This window comes from Scyliorhinus canicula, chromosome 26 (genome assembly GCF_902713615.1).
Source record: "Scyliorhinus canicula chromosome 26, sScyCan1.1, whole genome shotgun sequence".
Lineage (NCBI taxonomy): Eukaryota > Metazoa > Chordata > Chondrichthyes > Carcharhiniformes > Scyliorhinidae > Scyliorhinus > Scyliorhinus canicula.
In genome coordinates, this window is record NC_052171.1 from 1,794,573 (window position 1) to 1,821,707 (window position 27,135).

The following is a 27,135-nucleotide window of genomic DNA, read 5'->3' on the forward strand; positions in this document are numbered from 1 at the left end:
TTAAAAATTACTCCTGTAGGGACCCCTCTGAAACCCAGAATTTTAATTACTTTACCTTTCTATGTGTTAACCTCTGAAGGCAACTTGTTCCCCACTTTTAAGTGTACTAGGCTCCAAGTTTGTGAGAATTGCATTTATCCCATTTTTCACAGTTAAACTTTAAATCCTAAATTCTCCTAAATAAGCCTGGGTTATATTCCAGAACACACGTTAACTATTTGCAGCAGGCTGGAGAAGATTCCAGAGATATGGAGGAAAAAGGCATGTTGGGCTTTGGAAAAAAAGGATGAGAATTTTAAAATGGCTTTGCCTACCTGGGAACCAGTGTAAGGAAGTGAGCATATGGGGTGATGGATGAACAGTATTTGGTGCAAGATTTTTTTAAAATTTGTTCATGTGGGGAACCAACATTTATTGCTCATCCCTAATTGCCCTTGAGGGAGCAGTTAAAAGTCAACCACATTGCAGGCCTGGAGTCACATGTAGGTCAGATCAGGTAAGGACGGTAGATATCCTTCCCTAAAGGAAGGAAATTGTTTCATGGTCATCATTAGACTTTTAATTCCAGATTTTTATTCAATTCATATTTCACCACCAGCAGCGTTTCTGGTTTCTAGTCCAGTGACAATACCGCGACATCCACCGCCTCCCCATGATACGAGCAGCAGAGTATTGGATGACCTCCAGCTTACAGAGTGTTGGAACCAACAATTCTACGGACACGTGCTTGTAGGATTAGAATAGCGGTTTTAATATACTCACAACAGAGCCAGCCGGTTAGCCATTGAACTTTCGGTGAACTGGCCGGCTGACCATGTGGCACTGACCTTTTATACAGCAGCTTCCGGGGGAGGAGTCCTGGGCAGAGCCAAGGGAGAAGCCCCATACAACTCGAGCATTCCCAGAGCTACTCCCCTGGAGGACAGGTAGTGCAACTGCACTTACAATACAGACACATGTATATACAGATTACAATCCGGTGTGAATCACATTCACCACACAGAGGTTGAACATGGGAGGCCAGCTAACAGTGTGTTTGAATAGTCAAGACTGTGAGGTAAATGTAGTTTGGATGATTATGTTTATTCTCCTTTATTTCATGCTGTTTCTATGTTTCTACTGCAGGCGTTCGATGCTGGCGATTATTTTCCAATATGGGGAACCTGCTTGGGACTGCAGTTCCTGGTCGTTTGTACTGCTGGGAAGAACCTACTGACAAATACTGACTCAGAAGACATTGCTCTCCCACTTAATCTGACCAATGGTAAGAGTACTTTGTGACAGAGGTATTCTAACCTGGGGATTACACTGTAAAGAGGGTTTGGTGGCGGTGTGTTGCATTTCAGATTAAAACAGATTTATATCAGATAACAAACAATAATGATTTGTGTATTATCTCAGCTGACTTGCAGGAGAATGCAGACAAAGTGTTGTCAGACATGTCCTCTTTCAGATGAGAGGTGAATGAGTCCTGCCTGCCAGGATAAACAATTTTGTAACACAGCAACATTTCCTCCTCAACTTGTATCACCTCACAAAGGACGGGAACTGGCCATTTATCTGTTTGTGGGTTATTGCTGGCCACATTTAGCTCCATAACAATGGTCAATGCGTCCTGAAAATAATTCACCGTGTGATGTGCTTTGAGATATTTCTTTTTTTTTAATAAACAATTTTATTGAGGTAGTTTTTGGCTTTATAAACAGTTACAGACATCATCAGAAAGAAAGCAAAAAAGGCAAAAATGTGCAAACATCCACGTACTTTCAATACTTCCATCGTAACATACTGCACAAGCCCGCTCCTCTCCCACCGGTACTACCCGCCATATTTTCCCTCCTACTCTACCCCCCCCCCCCCCCCCCCCCCACCCCCACCCCCTGCTGACGCTCACTCTCCCGCAAAGAAGTCAATAAATGGTTGCCACCTCCGGGCTAACCCCTGTACAGATCCCCTCACGGTGAACTTAATTTTTTCCATACCCAGGAAACTTGACATGTCCGCAAGCCACAACTCAGTCTTTGGGGGCTTTGAGTCCCTCCACACCAATAGTATTCGTCGCCGGGCTATCAGGGAAGCAAAGGCCAAAACATCGGCCTCTTTCTCCCCCTGGACTCCCGGGTCTTCCGAAACCCCAAAAATTGCCACCCCTGGACTCATCACCACCCTTGTTTTTAGCACCCGGGACATGACCCCCGCAAAACCCTCCCAGTACCCCCTCAGCTTAGGGCATGCCCAAAACATGTGAACGTGGTTCGCTGGTCCTCCCGCGCACCTAGCGCATTTGTCCTCTATCCCAAAGAATTTGCTCATCCGAGCCACCGTCATATGGGCCCGGTGAACGACCTTAAATTGAACCTGGCACATGTCGCGGTCGAATTTACCCTACTCAGGGCCTCTGCCCACAGCCCATCCTCCATTTCCCCGCCTAGCTCCTCCTCCCATTTAAGTTTCAGTTCCTCTGTCTGGGACCCTTCCTCCCTCATGAGCACCTTATAAATATCAGAGACTCTACCCCCCCCTTCTTCCCTCCTAGAGACTATTCTGTCTTGGATCCCCATTGGCGGGAGGCGTGGGAAAGATGGGACCTGTCTACGAACAAAGTCCTGCAACTGTAGGTATCTAAAGTCATTTCCCCTTACCAAACCAAATTTCTCCTCCAAGCTCCTCAAACTCACAAAGCTCCCGTCCAGGAACATATCGCCCACCCTTCCCGCCCCTGCTCGCCGCCATACTCGGAACCCCCCATCTATACTCCCGGGGGCAAACCGATGGTTGTCGCAGGTGCTTTGAGATATTTCTATGTGACAAGGTATCATATAAAAATAAACACTATTGCAGGAACGTTGAGGAAAATAGAGTGAGAGAAATGTTAGTTTGCTCTACTGACTAAGTTGCTTACATGAGTCATGCCAAGCAGATTCAAGAAGATGCCCCCTGCAAGGTTAATGGAAATGCCTTGTACTTATAATAATAATCTTTATTAGTGTCACAAGTAGATTTACATTAACACTGTAATGAAATTACTGTGAAAATCCCCTAGTTGCCACACTCCGGCGCCTGTTTCTGTTTCTGCTGAGTGAACTGCAGGGAGAATTGAGGCCAGACTGGGACTAAGCTTACAGTTCAAGGCAGTAATGCGGGACTTGCCCTTCTGTTTTCCTCAAAAGCAATCCGTGTAAGCCTTTGCTTGAATATCATAGAATCATTCCCAGAGACAACAACTGGCTGAGGTCAGCAAATCTGTCTCTTTGGACAATGTGGACTTCTGATCAATGGGTCAATACTATCAATTTAAAAAGTTTCAATGTGGGTCCATTTGTCCACTATTGTTCCAATCGATCAAGTTTTTTATTTTAATCAAAACATTCTTTCTCATTAAAGAATGATGACTGAGCATTTTAATTTAATTTTTTTTAAAATTTAAAGTGCCAACTTCTTTTTGTTTCCAATTAAGGGGCAATTCAGCATGGCCAATCCACCTACCCTACACATCTTGGAGTTGTGGGGGTCAGACCATCTCAGACACGAGGAGAATGTTCAAACGCCACATGGACAATGATCGGAGGCTGGGATTGAATCAGGGTCCTCAGCACTGTGAGGTAGCAGTGTGAACCACTTCACCACCAGGCTGCTCTTCATTTTAACTCAATTTCTCTCTCCTCCCACAGCTGCAGCATCTAGCAAAATGTTTCAGAAATTTCCTCCAGATGTGTACAAGGCTTTATCCAACGAACCCCTGACTGCAAACTTCCATCACTATTCTATTACCGTGAAGGTAATCATTTTCATATTGTTCATTGCACCATTATATGCAGTAACAAAGAAGGTGTAAAGATGCCTTAGAAAGAGATGCAACAAAGGTTCACTGGATTGATTCCTGTGATAAGAGGGTTGGGCTATGAAGACAGATGACTTGGTGTTTAAATGAATGAGAGTGGATTTCATTGAAACATGGCAGATTCTGAGAGGATTTGACAGAAGGTGTCATTCAACAAAGGGTGTTGCTGGGAAAAGATTGAGATTGATCTTGCTAGCAAGAAGGAAATGTTGCTTAGAATAGAGATTTCCAAAATAAATTAGATGAATGCAAGTCACCAATTGTCGGACTGTTTTACGAAGAGAAGTGCTTGCTCCAAGATATAAGATGTACTGGAAGCAGCCGGGGTGCCCAGGCATCGACCGCCATCTTGCTGAACACCTCCTGACCATCCACCCTGGGCCCTGGTTCTACACAGTGGCACCGATCGTATGGGCGCCCCCCCCCCCCCCTCGGCACCGAATACCCGCCCAACCGGCAGCCACCTACCGGGACCACCCAGATCCACACTCAAGGCAGTCCCCAATGAGGGCAGCGCCAGCCAGCAGGACGGGCACCAGGATCGGGGGGCACTGGCGGATAACAGGCCAAGGATGAGGGGGTAAGGGTGAGAGCGAGGGGTGTGGGCATCCAAAATGGCCGCCCGCACATATAGATGAGAAATTGGTCAACACAGAGACGCAGACAGGCTGCAGCTTGCAAATATACAAGGGCTGCAGCCCAGACCTTGCAGAAACTGACACAGGGAAAAGGTCATTGAAAGGCCATCCCGGGATAATGGGCTGCAGGTAGAAACTAACAATATGTGGCAGACTTGGTGGCGTTAGTTTCATTATTTGGGAAGGCCTACGTGCCTCAGACACTAGTGGCCATGGCCGACAGAGACCCACCCCGCCATCGAGGTGTCCACCGCCTACTGGTTGAGATCGATTTGGGTGATCGAGTCCTGATCGATCTATTGAACATCTACTTGGGACCGCCCAAAAGTGCGCGAAACCAAGGGCAGCACGGTGGCCTAGTGGTTAGCACAACCGCCTCACGGCGCTGAGGTCCCAGGTTCGATCCCGGCTCTGGGTCACTGTCCGTGTGGAGTTTGCACATTCTCCCCGTGTCTGCGTGGGTTTCGACCCCACAACCCAAAAATGTGCAGGGTGGGTGGATTGGCCATGCTAAATTGCCCCTTAATTGGAAAAAATAATTGGGTAATCTAAATTTTTTTTTAAAAAGTGCGCGAAACCTGCATGGGGAAAAAGGTGCTGCGTAGCCCACTACTCGCTCCCTCGAGCACCGCCGACAACAACGGTGATACCTGCACCAGCCGGGAAGGGGAACATCCACACCATCCACAGAGGGACCGAAGCCGGGGACAGTAACGACCGGCGACAGACACCCAGCAATGCCAGACAACGCATTCCACAGGAGGCCATATCTGCTCTGCACATGTTTTTGTTGCAAGTATTTTTATTAAGGTTTTGCAGAATTTTTCACAATAAAACAGTAGTAACCATAATAGCAAAACAAACTAGAGTGAACATTAACATTGTGCAATAAGAGAATATACAATAACAATTAAATAGACATTACCCCACACAACCCAGTCTTCCCACACCATCCCAATGAAGCACTCACTCCACCCCCACCCCCCTACGGATTGCTGTTGACATTTAAATTTCCCGCTAGAAAGTCAACGAACGGCTGCCACCTCCGAGAGAACCCTAGTGTAGACCCTCTTCAGGCAAACTTTATTTTCTTGAGGCTGAGAAACCCAGCCATGTTGTTAACCCAAGTATCTACACTCTGGGGCTTCGAGTCCCTCCACATTAATAAAATCTGTCTCCGGGCTACTAGGGAGGCAAAGGCCAAGATGTCGGCCTCTTTCGTCCCCGTCCCGAACTCCCGGGTCTTCTGACACTCCAAAGATCGCAATCTCTGGACTCGGCCCCGGTGTGTTAAGCACCTTGGACATTGCCCTCACGAACCCTTGCCAGAACTCTCTAAGCTCCAGGCATACCCAAAACATGTGGGTATGGTTTGCAGGGCTACCCTTGCACCTCATACCCCAAAAAACTTGCTCATTCTCGCTGCCGTCATGTGTTCCCGGTGGACCACCTTAAATTGAATTAGACTGAGCCTGGCCCATGATGAGGAGGAATTAACCCTGCCCAGGACCTCTGCCCACAGACCGGCTTCCAACTCCTCACCTAGCTCCTCCTCCCTCTTGCCCTTGAGCTCCTCCACCAGGGCTTCCTCCGCCTCCTGTAGTTCCTGGTAGATATCCGACACCCTCCCCTCCCCCACCCAGGTGCCGGAGACCACCCTGTCTTGTATCCTCAGTGGTGGCAGCGTCAGAAAGGCCACTACCTGTTTTTTCAGGAAGGCTCGTACTTGCAGATATTTAAAGGCATTTCCTGGCTGCAGATGTAATTTGTCCTCTAGCGCCTTCAAACTGGGAAAGCTTCCGTCTCTGAACAGATCTCCCATCCTTCTGATGCCTGCCCTCTGCCAGGTCTGGAACCCACCGTCCATCCTACCCGGGACAAACCAGTGATTCTTGTATATCGGGGTCCAGACCGACGCTCCCTCCACCCTCTTATACCTCCTCCACTGTCCCCAGATCCACAGTGTCGCCACCACCTCCAGACTTGAGGAGTAACGGGTCGGCGAGAACGGCAAAGGAGCCGTTATCAAAGCTCCCAGACTACTACCTTTACATGACGCCGCCTCCAGCTGCTTGCTCTGCACATGTTAGTCACCTGGAAGTATAAGTTGGTCTTTCATGTGTGTTAGTTTAGAGTCCAACCTGTATGTGTGTGTGATATTGGCTACTATTAACTCTGTGTGTATTGAAGTAGTATTATTGCATGCAGCCTGTGTGGCCATTTGTCCATCATGTACGGGTTGGAGACAAGCTTTGGTTCAGAAAGTACAACAAATCTGGTGACCCTGGTGGTATTCGGCTGGGAGTTACAATTGTTGCTCCAAAAGATTCCACAGAACAGTCTTGGAGATTCCGCCTGAGCCTGACTTAGGTCGCCAATTGACCCACATATTTTTGAGGATTATTCACAGATCAAAAAGAAACCACAGGTGTGAACTCCGTATTGGACAAACTACCGAATTTCGGAAGTATGTACTAACTGCATGCAGACCTAACAAGGGAGGATAGGGTCAACCTGGCAGGTTTGCACGCAGCTTCTCAATTGACCCTCTACCCCCTTGTTCCCTAACGTCAATATGGCAGCTCAGACAACAGGTAAAAGTGTAGAGGCACAGAAGACAGGAGCAGAGAGGTGTCCCTTATGGAATGGGGTAGTACGGAGATATATCAAAGGGAGAGGTTGGCACATGTAGTCAGATTCTATCAGGCACCGAGACAGGCCCCGGGGCGGTAGGGCACACTTGGTGGGAAGCAAAGCGCACGGGAAACATCTGCCGAACTATAAGTAGGCACTGGCCGCTCCTACGGCATCATTAAGGTGGCGAGCCATCACCGCACCCCCCCCCCCCCCCCCCCGGCAAGGCCAACGCCCTAGCTAGGACCAGTGCCTGTTACAGACATCTCTGGCAGCCAACCAGAGGTGAGCCGTTGAATGCAGTTGACGTCTCCCAGATTAATGTAGCCAACCTAGCTCAGTCCCAACGCACTGACGATTCCCTAGGACTTTTCCCGAACCCCGATTCCCAATCCACTACGATATATGGGAGGACGGGCTAACCGTACAGGACGGATTGGTTGAAAGGGCGGGATTGATGCAGTCCCTACCCAGGACCGAAACCAGCTCATATACCAATCCCATGACAGACACGGGCACCAAGCCGGAACTAAAGGAAGATGTCACTCATTACATTGAGGACTGCCACGTTTGCGACTAGAATATTCCCGATGCCACAAAGGGACACATAGGACACACCTGTCCTGTGGCGAATTCCTGGACGAATCCCCATGTGGATTACATTGGCCCACTCCCACCATGCAGAAATGGATTTAAGGATGTAGTGGTTATTATTGACACCTTCACATCGCAGTTCCCACCCGCAGCGCAAGCGCCCCACAACTACTCACACTCCCCAGTCCCCCTATTGGACATGGGACCACGCCAGACGGTTGGCCAGATTATTCGAACCCAATGAACACAAGCAGCCAGCAGACGCGGGTCTGCCGACCAGGGGAGGTAGATGAATCCATGGATGAACCTCCCATGGGGGTATTACAAGAACAACTGCGGAGCGCAGTGTTCTGAGGTGTGTGGAGCACAAACATTCTGAGGTGTCCAGATGATGACAATTGGACACCTCCCAATAAGCATGGCACCTGATTTCTGATGGAACCTGCCCCATCATCTGATCCATGCACGCACGGCGTCTTTGTGCGCTGTTTCACCCTCGTCTCTCCACCCCCTCTTCTCCTCTCTGCATGTTATTTGCAATTGAAAATGTCTCTTGCCTCTCACCGATCTGACTCGGAGAGCACTTCCATCATCAGCTGTCATGCTGAGCTGTCTTTCCGCCCACGGATAATAGACCACCAACCTTTACTACACACACCACGATTGAACCCTACTACTCACAGCAATTGTTATCTTCACGACCGTAAGTGAATATTGTTCCAGCTTAAGCAGGTACCATGGTATTCCTTCACTTTTGTATTAGGTTTCTGATATTGTCCCACCTCTGCATTAGACTGCCAATTATATGGAAAATGAAATGAAAATGGCTTATTGTCACAAGTAGGCTTCAAATGAAGTTGCTGTGAAAAGCCCCTAGTCGCCACATTCCAGCGCCTGTTTGGGAGGCTGTTACGGGAATCGAACCGTGCTGCTGGCCTTGGTCTGCTTTCAAAGCCAGCGATTTAGCCCACTGTGCTAAACCAGCCCCAGTGTATCTTACAGTATGGACACTTCCATTTGTCTAACTGTATTAGGTCGGTTCTGGAATGTATATTTACATTTGTCATTGTTATTCGTGTATTATGTATTAGGGAGTTGTGCATATAGAGTTTGGGTCTTACCTGACGGACAGGTGACTGGGGTGCAGGGCAATTAATTGGTCCGAGTGTGTGATCCACCTCGCTTTGCCTTAAGGATCAGGAGGGAGGGATCTGTGGACTTCTGGCCAGCTGCAAAGATAGATGGGACATTTGGCACCACGTGGACACGGACGGGCTGCAGCTCGCAAATGTGCAATGGCTGCAGCCCAGGCGGTGCCTCGGGACATCGCGGTTGAAAGCAGGAGGGGGCCATCCTTGGGTTTGCTCCACCATTCGCTCACTCACCACCAACGGCAACAGCGGTGATACCTTCACCAGCCAAGGAGAGGAACATCCACCCATCCACAGAGGAACCAGAGCCAGGGACACAAACAACCAGCAACAGACATCCAGTACTGCCAGACTAAAGATTCCAGATGAGACCATGGCCGCCTCTGCCACCTGCGCCCAGGCACAGCGAACAGCAGCTTCTGGCAGCCTTCCTTCCAGGCCGGGGTGCTGGGTCATCCTTCTCTCCTCAACGGCATCCCGAAGGGGGTCCAGCTCCAATGGAATCGGTTGTGTTCCACGTTGCGATGGTGCTTGCCCACTTAGAGTTGCTGAATCGGTGTACCTGTTGCGCCGTTTTTTGCTGTCATAAAACACCACTGTTCCCACGCTGATGTCAGCACTTAGTCTCAGAAACAGAGAATCCAGCCCTGTGTCTTGGTTTTGATTTCAACAACCGACGTTGATCCAACTAATACAGTGATTTTCAAGGTGAGGGTCGTGACCCGCAGATGGGTCGCAGGATGGGCCGCCAAAAGGTCACCAAAAATAATCCCTGAAGATGGCCTGACCATTTTTTCCGTATTCTCTCCAGGTAAATTCTCATTGCAGTACAGCGTATTGCCACATGAGGCTGATGTAAAAGCTGGTGCGATGGTTTCCTTGCCTATCTGGGCCACAGTGCAGCTGGGGCAGTTTGCAGGAAGTGACCTGTAAAATTCTCTTTGGGTGGTCTTTCCTGCATCAGGATCTGTACAGTGTGTCACTAACAAACCCAGCACAGTGGTTAGCACTGTTCCTTCACAGCGCCAGGGAACCAGTTTCGATTCCTAGCTTGGTTCACTGTCTGTGTCCGGAGCCTGCACATTCTCCCTGTGACTGTGTGGGTTCCCTCCGGGTGATCCGATTTCCTCTCACAAGTCCCAAACGTCATGCTGTTAGGTGAATTGATCATTTTGAATTCTCCCTCTGTGTACCCGAACAAGCGCCAGAATGTGGCAACGAGGGGCTTTTCACAGTAACTTCATTGCAGTGTTGATGTAAGCCTACTTGCAACACTAGTAAAGGTTATTATAATTCTTAAAAGCCCTTTATCATTCTCTCAGTTAACCTGGACGTACAGCCTCCTCCACCCCTACAAGCCCCGATGTCCACTCCTTCCACTTCCGAACTGCCTCTCCACATTGGGGCTCTTGTCTTTCAAGAACCCTTCTTTTTGCATCACCTCCCCCACTGCTCTCCACCTGCTCTTCACAGGTACTCACCCCCAAGCATCAGCCTCAACCGTGTGGCTACATGAACTCCATCAGCTGTATTGGTTCCTGTACCGCAACAACTTTTGATTCTAGCTTTATTGGGACTTCAGTTGTTCGCCAAGGGTGACATTAACTGGCGACTAAACTACATTCGTATATAAAGGAGCCGGTAAAATGTTGCAGCTGTATGGAATGGAATGTGTCTGCACGTTTTGCATATTGGTCAGCTGAGTTGCTTATTTTTGGCATGTTTTCAGTCTGTTACATATTTACCTGGGAAACAGTACGGACTGGCGTCCAGTGACATTCTGTCTGACCACGTTTTAGTTCAGCAATTAGGGCTCCTGTATCTGAAGTCAAAGTTTTTTAATATTACTTTATCAGAGTTACAAAGCCAGAGCTCAGAGTGTGGACTGGGGCAAACCCCTAATCCAGCTCCAAAAATCAATTCAAATTGAATCCAATTCATGGTCTGCACAAGAGAGACATACCAGATCCAGGCCTCACGCTCATCTTAGCCAAAAGGCCGGGCAGCACAGTAGAGTGGTGGTTAGTACTGCTGCTTCACTCACCGTGGTCCCAAGTTCGATCCCGGCTCTGGGTTACTGTCCATGTGGAGTTTGCACATTCTCCCTGTGTTTGTGTGGGTCGCACCCCCACAACCCAAAGATGTGCAGGGTAGGTGGATTGGCCACGCTAAATTTCCCCTTAATTGGACTAAAATGATTGGGTACACTAAATTAAAAAAAACAGTTTCCAACGCTTCCACGCAATTCTTCAAATGCTAACATTGGGTGGGAAAATATAAAATAATGAAATAATCCTGAATTACACCCTTCAGCAAGGTGTCGGGATATAACTGTCTTTCAGGTGAAACGGCAGCGCAATTTACAATTTTTACATTTAATAATACAGTGTTAACTCTGAGTATGGCCTTTTTAAAAGTAACCATGGAGAATCTATTGTGAATGTGTGTGTGTGTGTGTGTTGGGGGGGGGGGGGGGGGGGGTTTTGTGAGTCAGCCATTCTGTAAAAATGGGTTGCTGGAAAAAAGTTTGAAAAATACTGCACTAAAAGATGCCAAGCGTCTTGATTCCTCCTGCAAAAGATTCTCGGCAGCATAGACTCAGGATAAGTAGTTAACCATGGCATCTCTTAATTCGCTCTTCACATTGATGGCTGTGAAGCTCTGGAATTGTGAACACGAGAGGACTGTGGACACTCAGTCAATGAGTATGTTCAAGGTGAGACCACAGATTTTTAGGGGACCAAGCAATAAGGATATCAGACGAGGAAATGGAGCTCCAATTTAAAACTGGCCAAACTCCCACTCCAATTTCTCATCTGCTTATGTATTAGAAATGGAGCAGGACATGTAAATATACTAGCCCCAGGATCTGCATTTGGAAATGGAGCAGGACATGTAAATATACTAGCCCCAGGATCTGCATTTGGAAATGGAGCAGGACATGTAAATATACTAGCCCCAGGATCTGCATTTGTGCTCAAATCACGGCATTACTGCCACAGCAATTAGAATTTGGAGAACAAAAACATTATTGGATTGGATTGGATTTGTTTATTGTCACGTGCACCGAGTACAGTGAAAAGTATTTTTCTGCGAGCAGCTCAACAGATCATTAAGTACATGGGAAGCAAAGGGAAGAAATTGCCCCTTAATTGGACAAAAATGAAAAGAAAATACATAATAGGGCAACACAAGGTATACAATGTAACTACATAAACACCGGCATTGGATGAAACATAAAGGGTGTCATGTTAATGAGGTCAGTCAATAAGAGGGTCGTTTAGGAGTCTGGTAACAGCGGGGAAGAAGCTGTTTTTGAGTCTGTTCGTGCATGTTCTCAGCCCGATGGAAGAAGTTGGAAGAGTGAGTAAGCCGGGTGGGAGGGGTCTTTGATTATGCTGCCTGCTTTCCCCAGGCAGCGGGAGGTGTAGATGGAGTCAATGGATGGGAGGCAGGTTTGTGCGATGGACTGGGCGGTGTTCACGACTCTCTGAAGTTTCTTGCGGTCCTGGGCCGAGCAGTTTCCATACCAGGCTGTGATACAGCCCGATAGGATGCTTTCTATAATGCATCTGTAAAAGTTGGTAAGGGTTAATGTGGACATGCCAAATTTCCTTAGTTTCCTGAGGAAGTATAGGCGCTGTTGTGCTTTCTTGGTGGTAGCGTCGATGTGGGTGGACCAGGACAGATTTTTGGAGATGTGCACCCCAAGGAGTTTGAAATTGCTAACCATCTCCACCTCGGCCCCGTTGATGCTGACAGAGGTGTGTACAGTACTTTGCTTCCTGAAGTCAATGACCGGCTCTTTAGTTTTGCTGGCATTGAGGGAGAGATTGTTGTCGCTACACCACTCCACTAGGTTTTCTATCTCCCTCCTATATTCTGACTTGCCGTTATTCAAGATCCGGCCCACTATGGTCGTATCGTCAGCAAACTTGTAGATGGAGTTGGAACCAAATTTTGCCACGCAGTCGTGTGTGGACAGGGGGCTAAGTACGCAGCCTTGCGGGGCCCCGGTATTGAGGACTATTGTGGAGGAGGTGTTGTGTTCATTCTTACTGATTGTGGTCTGTTGGTCAGAAAATTCAGGATCCAGTTGCAGAATGGGGAGCCAAGTCAAGCACCTCTGCACGATTAAGTATTTTCAGGAGAGGAGGGGAGAGAATTGTACGGGTTGAAAAGAGGAGGATGCAGTAATGTCCTGTGTGAGTCAGTGAATGACCAGTCAGAACAAGTTATTTTTCAACTCTTAGTTGCCATTCAGCCCCTTTTGGTTTATCCATCTAGAAAGACCCTAAAGTCCCTTTGCCAGGGCAATTTATTCCCTTTATTTTCACTCTAATTTGACTGTTCTTTTATTCGGCAGGCATTTCTGGAAGATGAGAAACTAAGGAATTTCTATTCAATCCTGTCCACTAATAATGACAGAAAGGGCGTCGAGTTTGTGTCATCTATGGAGGGTAGGTTGAACAGTTGTACAAATAATATAGCTGTGGCAGGAACATTATATGACAGCGCTGTATCATGTCCAAAGAACACTTTGTGTTTTTCTCATTTCTTTAACCACCATTTGCAGATGAATAGGCCATCATTCCAAACAAGGTATCTACAAGGACACTGTTCAGTTAGTTGTTACAGTCATCTGTTTTCCCCTCATTGTTCTGTGTAAATATGAAGCTCATTATAGAATCATGTTTCGGTTCTTTCAGCTCGATACATTTCTTACCACTTCATTTAATTAAATTTGTCACATTAGCTCACACACATCCTCTTCATAATCTTTTGCAGAGGTTTGGCAAAGTGGAAGCATCAAAGATTGTTCCTTTAATGCTAAGTTTACCCCCCCCCTCCACTTCAATTTTAGAAGAATCGTCATCCTCAGGCCCTAATTGTGCAACACTTGTGTCTTTTTTTGCGTTGTTTGTTTAAAAATATTGTCACTTTGCTGAGTGGCATCACTGATTGGGGTCAAAGGTAACATCAGGTTTCCAGTAACCTAGAACCGTGATATTGTTCGTGTTGCAAACTGATCGTCCTTCCCTCTCCTCCTGCCTTCCTGAATTGCATGCCTTTAATAAAGTCGGCAACAGGATTGATCATGGGTATTGAATTTACTGAAGGCAAATCAAGCACCTTGATTCTCACCATAAAGAAACAAATTCCAGCTCAATTAAAAATATATAAATCCAGCTTATCCTTCCAGAATTTGGGGGCCATTGCCACAACTACACAGCACCTCAACCTCTACCATCTCGAAGGACAAGGGCAGCAGTTACATGGGAAGACCACTACCTACAGGTTGCCATCCACTCACCATCCTGACCTTGAAATCTATTGCACAGTAAGAAGTCTTACAACACCAGGTTAAAGTCCAACAGGTTTGTTTCAAACACGAGCTTTCGGAGCACGGCTCCTTCTTCAGGTGAATGGAAAGGCTTTCCATTCACCTGAAGAAGGAGCCGTGCTCCGAAAGCTCGTGTTTGAAACAAACCTGTTGGACTTTAACCTGGTGTTGTAAGACTTCTTACTGTGCTCACCCCAGTCCAACGCCGGCATCTCCACATCTTGAAATCTATTGCCATTCCTTCATTGTCACCGGGTCAAAATCCTGGAACTCCCTTCTTTTGTTTTTCTTTTTATAAATTTAGATAACCCAATTATTATTTTTTTTCCAATTAAGGGGCAATTTAGCATGGCCAATCCACCTAACCAGCACATCTTTGGGTTGTGGGGGTGACACTGGGAGAATGTGCAAACTCAACACAGACAGTGACATAGAGCTGGGACTCAAATCTGGGTCCTCAGCGCCGCAGTCACAATGCTAACCACTGCGCTGCAGTGCTACCCCTGGAACTCCCTTCCTAACAGCACTGTGGGTGTACATACATTACATGGACTGCAGCAGTTCAAGAAGACAGCTCACCATCTTCTCAAGGGCAATTAGGGGTGGGCAATAAATGTTGACCTGGCCAAAGATATTCACACCCCATGAACAAATGTAAAGGTCCTGGATTAGCTGCAGAGTTTGGAATTAATATTTATGTTAGTCATCCCAAATTCAAACTGTAAAATGCATGTTGATTGCAATTAACAGCGGAGCAAATGAAGGTGACAGAGCATTGTGGATGTCAGTGGTTGGACCAGCATTAACCCAGTTTTTTTGTGATTGTATTGGACGTCCTCTTCATCCCAGTTGTGATCGGCATTGAAACAAAACCCAGAGAAATCACAATTAAAAATCAGTGCAGCATGTTCTCCAGAATAAAAAAATACTAGTATACCTCAGGAAAGCTAACATAAATGAATGCTTCCATATCCATCACATCAAGTTTGACCATGAGTTACTCTAGCCACTACTAACCATGGGTATTGATTGTGGTGTTGGCTGCAGTTAAACTCTGAAAATAGTCATTGACCTCCTTGCGGGACATTTATATCCCAAGGAACTTGGATTCCTAGGTCTGCCTTGCTGAAATCCTTGGACATTTTCCTACCCACCTCCCCTTAATAGTAGTACGAGTGAAAATGTCTATATGAAGTGGTTTTCAGTTAAGATATGTACATGGGCATAGTCACAGGGATAGATTCAACGTGTGGAGGAATTTTTAGCCACAGGAATCAATGGCAGGCTCTCAGTTGATTCCAATGAATAGGTCAGCCCATTCTTCGGGGTAGCGGCCCCAGTTATTCTCATCATTCTTCAATGAGGAGTACAGTCTCCCACTGAGCACGTATTCACCTTCTCGGCAAAAGATTCAGAACAACAAGCAGGGACTTCACAGAAGTTCAAATGAAAGGGAAGGAAACCCCTGTGGGGTTGGGCAAAGATTATACCATATCTCTACTGTTTCAAACAGTTCACAAATTATATTCATTTATCTTTCTTCATTTTTATCCAGTGGAGATCAATATTCTCTCTCAGCTGTGCATGGCCACCACCTGTCCACAGGTCCCAACATTGGTCATTCACAATTCATCCTCTTTAATAAGCCACACGTGCACGGCCATGCATTAAAATCCAACGGTGCTGTGCACTGAAATGAACAGGCTCCCCTGTTAATTAAAGAGGAGATGTTGAAGGAGACTGATATTTTACAACTGCTGCCATTCCTTACTCCGATGATACAATCAGAGAATTGCTAATGGACGTTTCAGAATAGCTTAATTCAGTCTTGGAAGATAATAGTTTGGAGCAGGCTGGGGTAGATCTTGTATTACCTGTCACGTTTGAGAAAAAATTGATTATTTTTTAAAATTTAAAGTGCCCAATTCTTTTTTTCCAATTAAGGGGCAATTTAGCGTGGCCAACCCCCTACCCTGCATATCTTTGGGTTGTGGGGGTGAGACCCACACAGACACGGGGAGAATATGCAAGCTCCATACGGACAGTGACCAGGGGCCGGGATCGAACCCGGGTCCTCTGCGCGTGAGGCAGCAATGCTAGCCACTATGCCATAGATTGATAAAGCGAGGAGGGAGACTGTTGGGGATAGAGGATGGAGGAAGCAGGAGGGTAGCTGCTGGGGATAGTGGATGGATGAAGCAGGAGACTGACTGCTGGGGATAGAGGATGGATGAAGCAGGAGGGAAGCTGCTGGGGATAGAGGATGGATGAAGCAGGAGACTGGCTGCTGGGGATAGAGGATGGATGAAGCAGGAGGGTAGCTGCTGGGGATAGAGGATGGATGAAGCAGGAGGGTGGCTGCTGGGGATAGAGGATGGATGAAGCAGGAGGGTGGCTGCTGGGGATAGAGGATGGATGAAGCAGGAGGGTAGCTGCTGGGGATAGAGGATGGATGAAGCAGGAGGGGAGCTGCTGGGGATAGAGGATGGATGAAGCAGGAGGGTGGCTGCTGGGGATAGAGGATGGATGAAGCAGGAGGGTGGCTGCTGGGGATAGAGGATGGATGAAGCAGGAGGGGAGCTGCTGGGGATAGAGGATGGATGAAGCAGGAGGGTAGCTGCTGGGGATAGAGGATGGATGAAGCAGGAGGGTGGCTGCTGGGGATAGAGGATGGATGAAGCAAGAGGGTAGCTGCTGGGGATAGAGGATGGATGAAGCAGGAGGGTGGCTGCTGGGGATAGAGGATGGATGAAGCAGGAGGGTAGCTGCTGGGGAGAGAGGATGGATGAAGCAGGAAGGTGGCTGCTGGGGATAGAGGATGGATGAAGCAGGAGGGTGGCTGCTGGGGAGAGAGGATGGATGAAGCAGGAGACTGGCTGCTGGGGATAGAGGATGGATGAAGCAGGAGGGTGGCTGCTGGGGATAGAGGATGGATGAAGCAGGAGGGTAGCTGCTGGGGATAGAGGATGGATGAAGCAGGAGGGTGGCTGCTGGGGATAGAGGATGGATGAAGCGAGGAGGGTGGCTACTGGGGATAGAGATGGATGAAGCAGGAAGGTGGCTGCTGGGGATAGAGGATGGATGCAGGAGGGTGGCTGCTGGGGAGAGAGGATGGATGAAGCAGGAGACTGGCTGCTGGGGATAGAGGATGGATGAAGCAGGAGGGTGGCTGCTGGGGATAGAGGATGGATGAAGCAGGAGGGGAGCTGCTGGGGAGAGAGGATGGATGAAGCAGGAGACTGGCTGCTGGGGAGAGAGGATGGATGAAGCAGGAGGGTGGCTGCTGGGGATAGAGGATGGATGAAGCAGGAGGGTAGCTGCTGGGGATAGAGGATGGATGAAGCAGGAGGGTAGCTGTTGGGGATAGAGGATGGATGAAGCAGGAGGGTAGCTGCTGGGGATAGAGGATGGATGAAGCAGGAGGGTAGCTGCTGGGGATAGAGGATGGATGAAGCAGGAGGGTAGCTGCTGGGGATTGAGGATGGATGAAGCAGGAGGGTGGCTGCTGGGGAGAGAGGATGGATGAAGCAGGAGGGTGGCTGCTGGGGATAGAGGATGGATGAAGCAGGAGGGGAGCTGCTGGGGATAGAGGATGGATGAAGCAGGAGGGTGGCTGCTGGGGAGAGAGGATGGATGAAGCAGGAGGGTGGCTGCTGGGGATAGAGGATGGATGAAGCAGGAGGGTGGCTGCTGGGGATAGAGGATGGATGAAGCAGGGGGGAGCTGCTGGGGATAGAGGATGGATGAAGCAGGAGGGTAGCTGCTGGGGATAGAGGATGGATGAAGCAGGAGGGTGGCTGCTGGGGATAGAGGATGGATGAAGCAGGAGGGTGGCTGCTGGGGATAGAGGATGGATTAAGCAGGAGGGTGGCTGCTGGGGAGAGAGGATGGATGAAGCAGGAGGGTGGCTGCTGGGGAGAGAGGATGGATGAAGCAGGAGGGTAGCTGCTGGGGATAGAGGATGGATGAAGCAGGAGGGGAGCTGCTGGGGAGAGAGAATGGATGAAGCAGGAGGGTGGCTGCTGGGGATAGAGGATGGATGAAGCAGGAGGGTGGCTGCTGGGGATAGAGGATGGATGAAGCAGGAGGGTGGCTGCTGGGGATAGAGGATGGATGAAGCAGGAGGGTGGCTGCTGGGGATAGAGGATGGATGAAGCAGGAGGGTGGCTGCAGGGGATAGAGGATGGATGAAGCAGTACACTGTGAAGCAACTATCTTTTACGCCGGGTAATGTGCATTTTGTTCGGTAACTACTGGCAATTCCCTCAAGGTCATTGGCAATGTCTTAGGAAATGTTCTTTTTATGAAGGACCATGAAACTGCTGTTCAGGTGCAACTGTGTGTTATTGTGCTGACTCTTGAATATTTACATTTCATCTAATTTAGTCAACCGGGGCCAGCTCACTTCCTCAGGTTAATCTGACAGTGATTCTTCCTCTGAGGATTGGCAACTGCTTATGAACTCCCAGCTCCTCCCTGGGTAGTGAATCCTGCAGAAAAGGACTGACTTTTGTCTTATGTTTTGAAAAATCACTTTTAATGATGACATCTCAGCTGACCCATGACTGATAATTAACAATCTATAATAATAAATATGTATGGAATGGTGACATCTTGTGTCTGGCTCACATTCTGAACAGATTCCTAATCTCTAATTTGTCAACCATTGCAGGTTTCCTGTATCCTTTCTACGGGGTCCAATGGCACCCAGAAGTTAATCGATTTCAGTGGCAGCAGAATAAATCTTTCCCACACTCACCGAATGCCGTTGAAGTCTCCTTTCTCATGTCTGATTTTTTCATCAATGAAGGTATTTGTGGTTGCTGAATGCTGACAGCACAGAAAGAGGCCTGACCACTTGCTGTGTTTTAAAAAAATTATTCTTTGTCTCTTTTGGTTCTCTTGTCAATCACCTTAAATCTCCGTCCTCTGTTGGTAATCCATCCGTCAATGGGTACAATGTTTCGGAGGGTGACAGTTGTGAAGTCATGGGTTTTTGAGAAAGGCAGGGCAGCACGGTGGCACAGTGCACTGAGACTACGGCGCTCAGGACCAGGGTTCAAATCCCGGCCCCGGGTCACTGTCCGTGTGGAGTCTGCACATTCTCCCCGTGTCTGCGTGGGTTTCACCCCCACAACCCAACGATGTGCAGGTTAGGTGGAATGGCCACTCTAAATTGCCCCTTAATTGGAAAAAAAATAATTGGGTACTCTAAATTTAAAATAAAGTTTTTGAAAATTGAAAGGCATCCTTTTGTGCGATAGCTGATCATTTTGAGGTGGATGTCAAAAGAATTAGCACTTTGTTGCTGCCCTTCAGCGTGGACAGAGAATCCTCTCATCCGTCTCAGTGTGGAGTCTGCCTTGGTTGAGGAGGGAAAATGAATGAGTGTTTCGCTCCTGATCATAGAAAATAGAACTATATAGAAAATTGTGCAGAAGGAGACCATTGGGCCCATTGCGTCTGCACTAACCCACTTAAGTCCTCAATTCCACCCTATCCCCGTAACCCAATAACCCCTCCAAACCTTTTTGGACACTGAGGGCAATTTATCATGGCCAATCCACATTGGAGCTGCACATCTTTGGACTGTGGGAGAAAACCGGAGCACCCGGAGGAAACCCACGCACACACGGGGAGAACGTGCAGACTCCGCACAGACAGTGACCCAGTTCATTTTCCAGTGATCCTGCTGGGAGGTGCTTGGATGCTGATAGTTGGATCATACTCGACTTTGATAGCCAAACAATCTGCTGCCACTCTCAACTACTGTGATTGAAAGATAAGATAGATTTCATGGGGGAGAGAGATAGAGAGAGAAACAGTGCCTGCTCTGTGCTCCCTGCGAATCGATCCAAGGTGACAAAACTGATGATTATGACAAGTGGATGTGTTGCTGTCACATTTTGGCACCTGTTCGGGTACACAGAGGGAGAATTCAGAATGTCCTATTCAGCTAACAGCGCGTCTTTCGGGACTTGTGGGAGGAAACCGGAGCACCCGGAGGAAACCCACGCAGACACTGGGAGAGCGTGCAGACTCCACACAGACAGTGACCCAAGCCAGGAATTGAATTTAGGACCCTGGTGCTGTGAAGCAACAATGCTAACCACTGTGCTGCTATACCATACCCAATACTTTTCTTCCAATTAAGGGGAACTTTAACGTGGTCAATTCACCTATCGTGCACATCTTTGGGTTTTGGGGTTGAGGCGCACGCAGACACGGGGAGAACTTGCTTCCCGTTGTCTGATGTGAACCAGCTCCCAGGGTGAAAGTCCATAGGGCAGTATTCTCCCCCCACCCCCCATGCCGGGTGGGAGAATTGCCGGGGTGCTGCTCGAATCGCACGCCGACCCCCACACGTGATTCTCCCACCCACCCCCGAAACTAGCGCTGCGCAAATTGCGCCGGGCCTGCTTGCCCCCCACCCCCCCCGGCCTACCTCCTTCCGTGGTCGGCCCCAGAACACCGCTGCCATGTTGGTGAGGGGCCGGGGCCAGAATAGATCGTACCCGGGACCTGTTCGCGCCGTTATGAAACGCGACGTCGTTGACGATGGAGCGGGCACTTAGTCCCGGGAGCGGAGAATACCAGCCATAATGTTTAATACGCTGTACAATCAGTTTCCTTGTCACTTATCAGTTTTATATATTTGTTCACAGCCCGGAAGAACTTTCATCATTTCAGAAACTCAGAAGAAGAGCGTGCAGCTCTGATCTATAACTACAATCCGCGCTATGTGCCTACATCCAGCTACATCCAGATCTACTTTTTCTAAAGAAATGCCAGCAGGGAATTATTTGGTGCAGTAACCTTTGGTGCGGATAAATTTAAGTAACTTCTGGCAGGGGGGGTGCACTCCAGGGACCAGGGTTCAATTCCGGCCACGGATGACTGTGTGGAGTTTGTCCATTCTCTGTGTCTGCGTGGGTTTCTCCGGGTGTTCTAGTTTCCTCCCACAGTCCAAAGATGGCAGGTTAGGTAAATTGGCCACGCTAAATTGCCCCTTAGTGTCCAAAGGTTAGGTGGGGTTATGTGAATAGGGTGAAGGTGTGTACTTAAGTAGGGAGCTCTTTCCAATTCTATTGCAGCAAATACTTTTTTCGAATGGGTAAATCTACAGGTTAGCAAACTGAAGCAGAAATGACCTCCTTTTCTTGTCGATCCCTAATTCTAATTCTATCAAAACACCTCACGTGCCGAAAGTAAAACCAAATTGTGACAGGCAAAGAGGAAAAAAACACCAACAAAAATCAAGAGGCGTCAACCTTCCCTCACTGCCTGAGGTATGGTGACCCTCCGGTCAGTTCTCTCTCAAAAGATGAGAAAAGCCTATGCCCCTCGTGTACTATGGCGCCTTTCACTTCATTTCAGTCAGATGGTGAACTCTCGACCCAGTTGTTTTGCGTGGCTCACCTGTCCCTCCACTGGGGAACCCACCGTAGGGTCACTTTCAGCAGGACCGCAAGACCTCGCCAGTGGGAAGGGTCAGAAGACCCCGTCCCAGTATTCTTCATTGGGTACCTCAGATTCTGACAGATTATGCTTTTTCCTCTTCTCGTCACACTGATGTAATGGCGAGAGAAGAAATGTGATCATCAGCCAGGATCAGAAGCAAGGGATGAACTTCAAGCTTCCGGTCAGTTGTTCCTGCTCATGGGCAGAAGTGGAGTTTTAGCATCTACCAAGCAGCTTAAGAATGAACAAATTCATATCCTACCTTTGTTGGCAAAGTGGAGATTGCAAGGTGATGCAATAGACGTGACCAGACTGTTTCCAGTAATTGAGTGTGTCAAGAAATAATTAACACAACATAAATGCAAGAGGTGTGGGATGGAGAGCAGAAAGACGTGTTGCCCAGAGAGTTTGTGAGGCTGAGGAATGGATGATTGAGGCTACTGATTGAAGCAGAAACTCATTCAACATGTTTTGAATATATTCTTTCAGGAGAGGTGGGTGTCGCTTTCAAGGCAAACATTTATTGTCTACCTCTTCATTGCCCATTGAGCTGAGTGGCTTGCGAGGCCATTTCAGAAGGTAGTCAAGGGTCAATAACTGTGCTATGGGTCTGGATTCACACGTAAACCCAACCAGATAAAGTCCTTCCCTAAAGGACGTTGGGGAACCAGGTGGTTTTGTTTTTATAACAATCGGTGATAGTTTCATGGTCACGATAGCTTGAGACTAGCTTTATGTCCCAGATTTATTCAGTGAATCTAAATATCAACTATCATGGTGGGATTTGCACCCTTGTCACCAGAGCTTGAGCCTGGACCTCTGGATTTCGATTCCATTGACATTACTGCTGTGCCACCGTCGTCCCCATTTTAAGAATATATTGTGTGGGCGGGTGATTGGCAAAAAGAAGAATAGGATTGGAGAACAAAGCCAGCACATGGAATTTAGACAACTCGCCTAGAGAATAATCACCAACATTGACTGAACTTCCATCATCAGGGGCAGCACGGTAGCATGGTGGTTAGCATAAATGCTTCACAGCTCCAGGGTCCCAGGTTCGATTCCCGGCTGGGTCACTGTCTGTGCGGAGTCTGCACGTCCTCCCTGTGTGTGCGTGGGTTTCCTCCGGGTGCTCCGGTTTCCTCCCACAGTCCAAAGATGTGCGGGTTAGGTGGATTGGCCATGCTAAATTGCCCGTAGTGACCTTAAAAGTAAGGTTAAGGAGGGGGGGGGGGTTGTTGGGTTACGGGTATAGGGTGGATACGTGGGTTTGAGTAGGGTGATCATTGCTCGGCACAACATCGAGGGCCGAAGGGCCTGTTCTGTGCTGTACTGTTCTATGTTCTATCCCTCACCATTGCATGGCACTGAGTATTGGAAAGCAGGAATTGCAATCTGGATTGGGGCGACTGCAGTTAAGCCACAGTAGGTAAGTGCATCAAATGGGGCAAATGGAAGATTTTAGGAATATTAGCTCTAAAACATTGGGACAATTTAGAGGCTAAAAGCCTGGGGTTATAGTGTGTTTGACAGCAGTGGTCATGTTTTTAAGAAGGATTTTGTTTTGTAAAGGCCTTGGAATTTCTCGGAAATTGACCAGAGGAATGTGGTTTCACTGGGAAAGTCCCTGGGAAGGTAATGTGCTTTGCAGTCTGCAGAGATAATTTATTTGTCATCTTGGGGTGATGAGGTCATTGCTGGGCGGAGACCAGGAATGCAGAGAGGCAGTTAGTTTTGGAGAAGCTTTGGGAGAGAGAAGAGGTGAATTCTGATCTGTCTGACACTGAGTCCTCAATCCTGTCACAGTAGGATTGTGTTGAAAGAGTAATAATCTGCAAAGCAGAGCAGTCTTGTCTGGGGACAAGGAAGAAGCTGAAACACAACTGGTGAACCAGATTTTTGAAGCTATTCAGCCAGAGTCTGAAACAGTTCTAACAGGAGTCAAACCTGTTTTATAAAGCAAGTAGTACTACAGGCCATGCTAATTTTAAGATAGATTGAGAACTTAATGTTACTTTTCTTGTTTTTTAATGGGAAATTGAGTTGCAGTGTTGAGGCGTAATTGTAAGCTGTTCTTTTTGGGTGTGAAGCCATTTTATGGACGGAGCTGAGCTGTGGCTGTGAGGTTTGTTTTACTTTCACTTTAATTTTGACTGCTATGCACTACAGACATAAAATAAATGTTTTGGCCTGTCTCTCTTTATTTTCATTTTAAATATCTGTTCCAGTAAAAAACACATTGATTATAGCTACTTATCTGGCGACTTAAAATATATAGTTTTCTTTGCAGAAAGGTTTAAACCTGCTGGTGAGACAGGGTCAGAATCTCAGGAAAAGCCAGTCTTATTCAAGTGAGAATGCAAAGTGCTGGGCCACGCCCTTGAACAGTGTTTTTTGGTTTCTGGGATTTTGTTTTTGAATTGGAACAGTTAAGGGGGGATTCAGTAAGTGTTATACATTGATTACTGTAACTGTGGGGTGTCCTTATGTTTGTAATTGATAACTGATAATTGATAAAAATTCTTCCTGTGTGTTTATATAAATGTTAACTAAGTTCTTCAAATAAAGCTTGTTTTGATTAAAGTGTCTGGGAAGACTGATGGGAAAGGCTCTTGTGCTCATCCTAGCCAAATTCAACATACAGGTTGTAGGTCAGGTGGACTCCATTTTATACTTTGGAGTTTCTTTTTTTTAAAAATAAGTTTTATTGAAATTTTTACAAAATATAAACATCTTAACTCTATTAACAAACAACCGCGGTCACACCCCAAGAACAATACCCCCCCAACTTCAAGAGCAACTTCAAAAAGGAAAAGAAAAACAAAAGAGCACCCAAACAACAAAAGGGAAAGAGATAGCACCCGCCACATCCCGCAGACCTTCCTCACAGTTCTTCCTCCCCCCAATCCAGACTCCCCCCCCCCCCGGTTGCTGGTGCTGTCGGCCTATTTCCCTACCGTTCCGCCAGGAAGCCCAGGAAAGGCTGCCACCGCCTGATAAACCCTTGTACTGATCCCCTCAGGGCAAATTCCACCCTCTCCAATTTAATGAACCCCGCCATATCATTGATCCAGGACTCCACGCTTGGAGGCCTCGCATCTTTCCACTGGAGCAAGATCCTCCGCTGGGCTACTAGGGACGCAAAGGCCAGAACACCGGCCTCTTTCGCCTCATGCACTCCCGGCTCCACTGCAACCCCAAAAATTGCGAGTCCCCAGCCTGGATTGACCCTGGATCCCACCACCCTCGACACCGTCCTTGCTACTACCCCCTTCCAAAACTCCCCCAATGCTGGGCACGCCCAAAACATATAGGCGTGGTTCGCTGGGCTCCCCGAGCACCTAGCACACCTGTCCTCGCCCCCTACTCATCCTCGACCCAGTCATGTGGGCCCTATGCAGCACCTTGAACTGTATGAGACTAAGCCTCGCACAGGAAGAGGAGGAATTCACTCTTTCCAGGGCATCCACCCACATCCCCTCCTCAATCTCCTCACCCAGCTCTTCTTCCCATTTACCCTTCAGTTCCTCCACCGAGGCCTCGTCTACCTCCTGCATTACCCGGTATATGTCCGAAATCCTCCCTCCTCCAACCCATACCCCGAGAGCACCCTGTCCCGTACCCCACGTGGGGGCAACAAGGGGAACCCCTCCATCTGCCGCCTGGCAAACGCCCTAACCTGCATGTACCGAAACATGTTCCCCGGGGGGAGCCCAAACTTCCCCTCTAACTCCCCCAAGCTTGTGAACCTCCCCTCCACAAACAGGTCCCTCAACCTCCTAACCCCTGCCCTGTGCCAGCCCAGAAATCCACCATCAATGCTCCCTGGAACAAACCGATGGTTCCCCCGTATCGGGGCCTCCATCGAGCCCCCCATTTCTCCCCTGTGCCGTCTCCATTGTCCCCAAATTTTGAGGGTAGCCGCCACCACCGGACTCGTAGTGTACCTCGTTGGAGGGAGTGGCAATGGCGCCGTCACTAGCGCCTCCAAGCTCGTGCCCACACAAGACGCCGCCTCCATCCTCTTCCATGCTGCCCCTTCCTCGTCCATTACCCACTTACGCACCATCGCTGCATTGGCAGCCCAATAGTACCCACAGAGGTTGGGCAATGCCAGCCCCCCCCCTATCCCTGCCTCGTTCCAGGAACACTCTTCTAACCCTCGGAGTCCCATGCGGCCACACAAATCCCGTGATACTCCTGTTGACCCTCCTAAAAAAGGCCTTCGGGATAAGGATGGGAAGGCACTGGAACAGGAACAAAAACCTCGGGAGCACCGTCATCTTAACGGACTGCACCCTCCCCGCCAATGACAGCGGTAACATATCCCACCTCTTAAACTCCTCCTCCATCTGCTCCACCAACCTTGTGAGGTTGAGCTTGTTCAGGGCCCCCCAGCTCCTAGCCACCTGGACCCCTAGGTACCTGAAGCTCTTCCCTGCCTGCTTCAATGGGAGCCTACCAATCCCCTCCTCTTGATCCCCCGGATGCACCACAAACACCTCACTCTTGCCCAGGTTCAACTTGTACCCCGAGAAATTCACTAAGAATCCTCATCACCTCCGGCATCCCCCACACCGGGTCCACCACATGCAGCAACAGGTCGTCCGCGAACAGCGACACTCGATGCTCCTCCCCACCCCGCGCCAGGCCCCTCCAGTTCCCTGACTCCCTCTGTGCCATGGCCAGGGGCTCAATTGCCAACGCGAAGAGCAAGGGGGACAGGGGGCACCCCTGTCTCGTCCCCCGGTACAGCCGAAAGTACTCGGACCTCCTTCTATTCGTGGCTACACTCGCCATCGGGGCCTCGTAGAGCAGCCTCACCCACTGGATAAACCCCTCCCCAAACCCAAACCTTTCCAACACCTCCCACAAATACTCCCACTCAACCCTATCGAAGGCCTTCTCCGCATCTAATGCCACCACTATCTCCGCCTCCCCTTCCACAGCCGGCATCATAATAACGTTGAGGAGCCTTCGTACGTTTGTATTCAGCTGCCTTCCCTTCACAAACCCCGTCTGGTCCTCATGAATGACCCCGGAGGGCAGCACGGTGGCCTAGTGGTTAGCACAACCGCCTCACGGAGCTGAGGTCCCAGGTTCGATCCCGGCTCTGGGTCACTGTCCGTGTGGAGTTTGCACATTCTCCCCGTGTCTGCGTGGGTTTCGCCCCCACAACCCAAAAATGTGCAGAGTAGGTGGATTGGCCACGCTAAATTGCCCCTTAATTGGAAAAAATAATTGGGTAATCTAAATTTTTTTTTTTAAATGAATGACCCCGGGCACGCAATCCTCTATTCTAGTGGCCAGGATCTTTGCCAGCAGTTTAGCATCGGCGTTCAGCAGCGAAATCGGCCTATATGATCCGCACTGCAGAGGGTCCTTGTCCCGCTTCAGGATCAAGGAAATCAGCGCCCGTCACATAGTTGGGGGCAAAGCCCCCCCCACCCCCTCCCTTGCCTCGTTAAAGGT

At 48.5% G+C, this 27,135-nt stretch overlaps 1 protein-coding gene across 2 annotated transcripts in view; it reads left to right on the top strand.

Annotated features, from left to right (window-relative positions):
* The window catches only part of LOC119957376 (gamma-glutamyl hydrolase), a 41,667-nt gene extending 18,891 nt beyond the window's left edge, over positions 1-22,776 (top strand). For both annotated transcript variants that reach the window (XM_038785324.1, XM_038785325.1), the window contains exons 5-9: positions 1,126-1,264; positions 3,672-3,778; positions 13,225-13,318; positions 18,875-19,012; positions 20,868-22,776. In XM_038785324.1, coding sequence (XP_038641252.1) covers positions 1,126-1,264; positions 3,672-3,778; positions 13,225-13,318; positions 18,875-19,012; positions 20,868-20,983 — 594 coding nt within the window. In that variant the 3' untranslated portion in view covers positions 20,984-22,776. The remainder of the gene's footprint in view (positions 1-1,125; positions 1,265-3,671; positions 3,779-13,224; positions 13,319-18,874; positions 19,013-20,867) is intronic.
* The last annotated feature ends 4,359 nt before the right edge of the window (positions 22,777-27,135 follow it).